The following is a 7,387-nucleotide window of genomic DNA, read 5'->3' on the forward strand; positions in this document are numbered from 1 at the left end:
TGGTGTCCTTTAAGAGATGTTGGCTTTCTTCTCTGCAGTTATAGCTGTTTCTCCAAATGCAACATCCACTTCCTCAGCGCCTCCATCACCCGCAGCCCGCCTCATGCCTCTGCCTGGACTGGTCCTTCATCTAGTGGCCTTCATTCCCTACCTGGTGTCCACCGTCCTGGTGGTATCCATATACAGAGACAGAGCTAGAGGTAAGAGACACATGTACAGTACAAACACACACCTTAACCTGTGTCCAGGAGCTCATGTTTTATTGTCCCTGCCAGGCCGAAATGCATGGTGAGAGTAATGTTTTGCACCCTGTCCGTCCGTCCGTCAGTCCATCCGTCATTCTGTCTGTGGACAGCTAATCTCCGGCACCGTTGGCTTGATCGCAGCAAAACTGTGCACACACACTCGCTGGATGCTAATTCAGAACCTCTGCCCCAGATTATTTACATGGGCCTGTTATAGTGCCACCAGGAGGCCACTTTTTGTGAAACCCTATTCCGACAGTACTCCTACAGATTTTATCCAAATATCACGCAAATCGGTACATAGTATCTCTATAGTCATTAAACGAAACAGGTATTTCAGATTTTTCAGATCCTGATTGACTAAAAATGGCTTCCAAAGTTTGCAGGATTGGTCCGTTTTGAACAAAATGCCTCACATCATGAACACAGCGTGCAATTTCCGTGAAATTTTGCATCCCACTAGGCAGAGGAAGAAATGCCACTTGGTAATGTTCAAATCAGACTCATGGTGGTGTTATAACAGGCCAATTCGTGCACGCACGCACGCACGCACACACACACACACACACACACACACACACACACACACACACACACACACACACACACACACACACACACACACACACACACACACACACACACACACACACACACATGCTCAAGGGGGCAGATGAGACTTCAAATGAAGAAGAATTATTACATCAAGCTATTAAGAATGTCAGCCTGTTTGGATATAGGATCCCTTTTGGCTATTATCTTCTTGATTATAGCCTAATATTGATGTGTTTATAATCCTATATGCAAACGTACATGGTGATTAACTTGACGATGATTCTCAAAATAATAAATACACATAACAAAAATAACAAAAACCAAAGCAGCTTTGCTTAATGAAGTGAGTCTAATATATAGCCATCACTATAGTTATATTATTGACACTCTCTCTCTCACTCTCTCACTCTCTCTCTCTCTCTCTCTCTCTCTCTCTCTCTCTCTCTCTCTCTCTCTCTCTCTCTCTCCTACTACAGCTACAGCCAGAGCAGAGAGGATGGAGGTAGCCGTGTAGCCAATCAGAAGTGCTGAAGGTGATAGTTCAGCACACTACTGCATGTAGACGTGTAGACGTGCAGCTTGGAAATCACACGCACATGCACACGCACACGCACTCCTATGGGGAATCATAAGAGATTATTTGTTATTGTTTACCTGTAAGGTTGGTGGTATAGGAGCGTATGTTCATTGTATTATAATGAAATACATACTGTAAATACTGTAAATGTGTTAAGACTGTAATGTTGTGTTGACTTTGGTCAAAATGTGTGAAAAATTTGCATTTGCTTTGCTAGGTGCGAGAATAGAAGGAAGGAAGGAAGCTACAGTGGTGTGTTTGTGTGTGTGTGTGTGTGTGTGTGTGTGTGTGTGTGTGTGTGTGTGTGTGTGTGTGTGCGTGCGTGCGTGCGTGCGTGCGTGCGTGCGTGCGTGCGTGCGTGCGTGCGTGCGTGCGTGCGTGCGTGCGTGCGTGCGTGCGTGCGTGCGTACGTGCGTGCACGTGCGTGCGTGCGTGAGGCGTGCGTTTGTGCACACTTACAGTATGAGCTTGCTCATAAGTCTGTGCCAAAATGTACAGGAAATCTTTACTCCTGTCTATAAACATTCAGCATTATTAATCATCATTAGATAGGTAGCTAGGTAGATACTAGATAGATCTTTATTTTCTTATTACTTGTATAATGTGAATAGTGTTTTAATAAAGCTATTTGTAAGCGACCTTCTTCTGTTCATGAAATACATAATTCCAGTGATGCAAAGTAAGTACATTTATTCAAGTACACAGTAGTAAGTTTGAGGTACTTTTACTTTACTCCATTTTTCAATGCTTTATACTTTTTCTACTCCACTACTCTGTTTTTATGACTATACACTACAATTATTTGATAGCTTTAGTTACAAGTTACTTTATAATAATAATTTAGATTATCAATACAAAACATACAGAACCACTTAATCCCTATTTTATTATTTGGCTATTAGAAAAGATTTGGACAAAAAGTGAGCATAATATGAAACTTTAAGCATAATTTGATGGCATTACGTTTTTACTTTTACTCAAGTACAATTTTGAATACAGACCTTTTACTACTACTTTTTATATTGTGGTATTGCTGCTTTTACTGAAGTAAAAAAAATTGAGTGCTACTTCGTAACTGTGTAGGTGTAATGTTAGTCAGAAAAGGACAGGAAGTAACATCAACAAAACCACATATGAACAAAAAAAAAACTCTTGTGGTTAGATGATACAGAAGAAACATTCTCTAAGCTCACAATCAGAAACCTATTATCTCCATATTTTTTTTCAATTTATGCCCTACAAGAGTGTCACACAAAAGTAGCCGATCTATAAGTTCACCACGCGTTGCCATGCGACACTTTGTGAACTTGTAGATTGTCTATTTTCATTTGTCCCCATGAATTCAGGAACCATTGTAAAGTTATCAAATAATGTTCTTATCTTATATAGAACTTGAGACATTCTCAGATGTTTCCTCTCCCACTATTTTAAATCTATACTCAAGGATACTATGGTCAAAAGATACTCACTGCATTTATTACAACTTGGACAAACAGTATATAAACAGAATGTTATAGGCTTCACACTGGCAGGGAAAAAGTTTAATCTGCAACACAATTTTATACAACATGTAGTGGGGGTCCCTGCTTCATCTTTCTCTCAGCTGAGGGGTCCTTGGCTTGAAAAACATTGAAGACTAGATTAGACCCTGGTGTAGCTGAATGTAGCTGATGTGTGCTTCACTATATTAGCTGGTACGTGGTGGTTGAGTAGTGTCAAAAGCCGCCTGCTGTAAACCCCCTTCCAAGTTATGAGGATGTGAAGCTGGGTGATGTCACCTAAACATTGGGCTTCTTTACACTGACATGAGTACATTAGACGGAATGTGGTTGAACAGAAAACAATTACCTCAAAGGACTGTTTTTTCACTTCCTTTCAGCCTGAACACTGTTACTCTTTCACTTTTGTTGATGATAATGGCTTTATTGTGTGTGACACCAATGACAATGATGACAGAGCCAACAACAACAATGCCACTGGTTTGAGTGGAAGTATGATCTGAATTTACAGGGGGGGAGGTTACTTCTGCCAATAACCCAATACATGTATTACATCATCAAGGATTTCACCAAATCAACTCTACCCAGATCCAGTTCTACAGCATGTAAGGCAGGCTTGTCCTCTTTAATGGCAATAGAAAACAATTTGACATGTTGCACAGTTAAGCCACTTTTTCTGTACAGCTAATGATCTCACGGATTCCCCACTAATGTCAACCACCTTGCAGGAAGACAGCTTAAAGTGAATAGGTACGTATAGTTTAAATGTCTTTAAATCCCCTCTTACTCCACCTGGTTATCTCTGCCAGGCTGGACAGCCAAAGGCCAATGATTATGTTTGTGTCCCTGTTGGTCTGTTTGTCTGTTTGTTACTGTTTGTGAGCAGCCTATCTCCGGCACCGCTCGACCGATCATCAGCGTGAAACTTTGCATCAGCGCTTATGGGATTCACCTGGGCCCAGAGCGTCCCGTAGCACATAAGCAGTAAGCACCATTCAGTCATGTCTCTGTATGTCATTCAGGACTTCTCTTGTTTAGTGTGCTGTTTATTTGGTTCTGCACACTTGAGTCTGACTGGTAAAGAGAAGTTGCTGGTTCGCCCCACGGTCTGCCCAGTGTATGTGTCCCTGAGCAAGACACTTATCCCCTGTAGGCTCCTCCCCTGCTGTTTAATAGCAACTCCTCCTCCTAATAGTTAAGATGGGTTTTAATTGTGCCCACTGTTCCTAATAGTTAGGATGGGTATTAGTCATGTCCACTGTTCCTAATACTTAGGATGGGTTTTAATTGTGCCCACTGCTCCTAATAGGAAGGATAAAATACAGACAACAAATATTGCTGTGCAAATGTACAATAACAAATACACCAACAACAATAACAATATCACATAAAGAAAAAAAATGTTGCACAAAAACAATAAAGGTATAGTGCAATGAAGAAATAAAAAGTAAAATGAGAAAAAATGCATTTTGTTCCGATTAATATGTAACTGAAGTGCAAAAATAAACAGTTATTTTTTTTATCTCTCTCATACTTTAGGAAATATATTGAAAATAACATTTTAACTCCATTGGAGTTTCTCCCCTGACAATGGTTAAACTAGACACGATTAACACTTTTAAAAACGTCATAGTTTTTTTTAACAGTGACTGCTGTGAGCTTGTAGATCTGCTATTTCCACAGTTTTTGCACGACACTGTTGTGCTGTGAAGTATAAAATAACACTGGAAGTGGATAACCGATTCAATGATATATCAAACAAAATAAACACGCTTCTTGATGATTGGATTAATCGATAGAATAATCACTAAGATAATAGTTTGATGGTTGCAGCCCTAGTCTGCAGCCTCTATAAGTGAAGAGTAATGTGCTGTGGCGGCCTCTGTGCTGTAGACCACTGTGGGAAAATCTAGCTTCTTCCCCATCTGACAGAGAATGGCAATACCCAGCCCCGAGTCCACCATCTAGAAGAGACAGAGAGAGACAGAGTTACATGATGTCAATACAGCCCTGACTCAACCATCTAGAGACAGAGTTACATGATGTCAATATGGTCCTGAGTCAACCATCTAGAGACGGAGTTACATGATGTCAATATGGTCCTGAGTCAACCATCTAGAGACGGAGTTACATGATGTCAATATGGTCCTGAGTCAACCATCTAGAGACGGAGTTACATGATGTCAATATGGTCCTGAGTCAACCATCTAGAGACAGAGTTACATGATGTCAATATGGTCCTGAGTCAACCATCTAGAGACGGAGTTACATGATGTCAATATGGTCCTGAGTCAACCATCTAGAGACAGAGTTACATGATGTCAATATGGTCCTGAGTCAACCATCTAGAGACAGAGTTACATGATGTCAATATGATCCTGAGTCAACCATCTAGAAGCAACACATTCTCACAGATACTGTAGGCGTCAGTTATTGCTGCTTTTCACTCCCTAATGCGTCACTATAGGACTACAAGAACTACAATGCATGTATTAGAGCTTCAAATACTACTCGAATCAAGGGATTGGCCAGCTGCCAAGGTGGCTAACCTGGTAGCAGTGCTTTAGCTGATAATTGCAACCTCCCGTGATTTAATTCCACTGTGGGTGAGACTTTTTTCTCTCTACTTTTTTTCTCTCTCTCTCCGCACAGTTTTTGTGAGGTTAGGCATAGCTTTGTCAACATGCGACGTCGCCATGGTGTCCCGTCATGTCAAAACTTGACGTTTCAGGGCTACTGACAGAGCAGCAAAATGTGACGCCTTGGGAGTGAGAAATGGTTGCCAGAAGAGACAGAGAAAGACAGTTACATTATGGTAATACCCAGCCCTGACTCCACCATCTAGAAGAGACAGAGAAAGACAGTTACATTATGGTAACACCCAGCCCTGAGTCCAACATCTAGAAGAGACAGAGAAAGACAGTTACATTATGGTGACACCCAGCCCTGAGTCCACCATCTAGAAGAGACAGAGAGAGACAGTTACATTATGGTAACACCCAGCCCTGAGTCCAACATCTAGAAGAGACAGAGAAAGACAGTTACATTATGGTAACAGCCAGCCCTGAGTCCAACATCTAGAAGAGACAGAGAGAGACAGTTACATTATGGTAACACCCAGCCCTGAGTCCAACATCTAGAAGAGACAGAGAAAGACAGTTACATTATGGTAACACCCAGCCCTGAGTCCAACATCTAGAAGAGACAGAGAGAGACAGTTACATTATGGTAACAGCCAGCCCTGAGTCCAACATCTAGAAGAGACAGAGAGAGACAGTTACATTATGGTAACAGCCAGCCCTGAGTCCAACATCTAGAAGAGACAGGGAAAGACAGTTACATTACGGTAACAGCCAGCCCTGAGTCCAACATCTAGAAGAGACAGAGTTACAGTTAGGGTTGCCAACCGTCCCTTGAAACAAGGAATTGTCCCTTATTTGGAAACGGAAAGACTTTGTTCCTTGTTTTTGGGGGGAATCAATCAATGACACACATCTAACAAGTTCAAACAGCTCATATACTATACTACAGGTTGTTGTTATTGTTTTTATGCTAATGTTCCCCCCAGAATATGGATGCTGGGGTTCAAGTGGTTAATATAATGTACAAAAACTGTTTTTTGCTACTTTCGCTCGACTCTCTCCTACGCCAAAGTAGGGCATTAAAAACATTCCTAAAATTCAATAATTATTTGTTTTACATTTCTGTAATTCTTTTGAGCTCACCTATTTCACATCAAGACTGAAGACTTGTGATAATATTAAACATATTTTATTTGACGGGAACTGGCATTAGTGACTTGTGAAAATACTATTGATACAATGCAAATCCTTCCTAGTGTGGAGATAACAGGAGAGAGAGAGAGAGAGAGAGAGAGAGAGAGAGAGAGAGAGAGAGAGAGAGAGAGAGAGAGAGAGCAAGTCTGAGCACTAGATACAGAATGAGATGTATCAGAAAGAGAGACAAACATGTAGACAGACAGACAGACAGACAGACAGACAGACAGACAGACAGACAGACAGACAGACAGACAGACAGACAGACAGACAGACAGACAGACAGACAGACAGACAGACAGACAGACAGACAGACAGACAGACAGACAGACAGACAGACAGACAGACAGACAGATTCCTACCCAGAGCAGCATGAGTCCCAGTGATGTTGCAATCAGTATATCAATGGCCTGTGTCACTGTGGACATAATCATCGGAATGCATGGCTGAAAAAGACAAAATATATTACATTGACACTTTATCCTGTATTAAAATACCTAGCCTAGTGGACGGACGGACGGACGGACGGACGGACGGACGGACGGACGGACGGACGGCACAAAGTAACGGACCCCTAGTCCAGGGTCTGCCATCAGAATAGCCACACCAGCGGTCACGTGTACAGTATGGTAGTTATAATGTGCTGGTCCACTGAGCTTTATAATGCATTATGACCAGCACTTATAATACGTTATAAAGTTATAAGTTGTCAAACATGATTATAAACATTTATAA

The 7,387-nt window shown here is 41.4% G+C and overlaps 1 protein-coding gene across 1 annotated transcript in view; it reads left to right on the forward strand.

Annotated features, from left to right (window-relative positions):
* Window positions 1-1,369, forward strand: part of LOC308083402 (uncharacterized protein) — a gene marked incomplete at its 5' end in the record, with an annotated part of 4,289 nt that extends 2,920 nt beyond the window's left edge. The window contains 2 exons of the mRNA XM_080425719.1: window positions 39-200; window positions 1,277-1,369. Of these exons, the coding sequence (XP_080281845.1) occupies window positions 39-200; window positions 1,277-1,314 (200 nt within the window). The 3' untranslated portion in view covers window positions 1,315-1,369. The remainder of the gene's footprint in view (window positions 1-38; window positions 201-1,276) is intronic.
* Between the last annotated feature and the right edge of the window lie 6,018 nt (window positions 1,370-7,387).

The sequence above is a fragment of the Gymnoscopelus braueri genome (genome assembly GCF_963280865.1).
Source record: "Gymnoscopelus braueri genome assembly, chromosome: 4".
In the NCBI taxonomy this organism is placed as follows: domain Eukaryota; kingdom Metazoa; phylum Chordata; class Actinopteri; order Myctophiformes; family Myctophidae; genus Gymnoscopelus; species Gymnoscopelus braueri.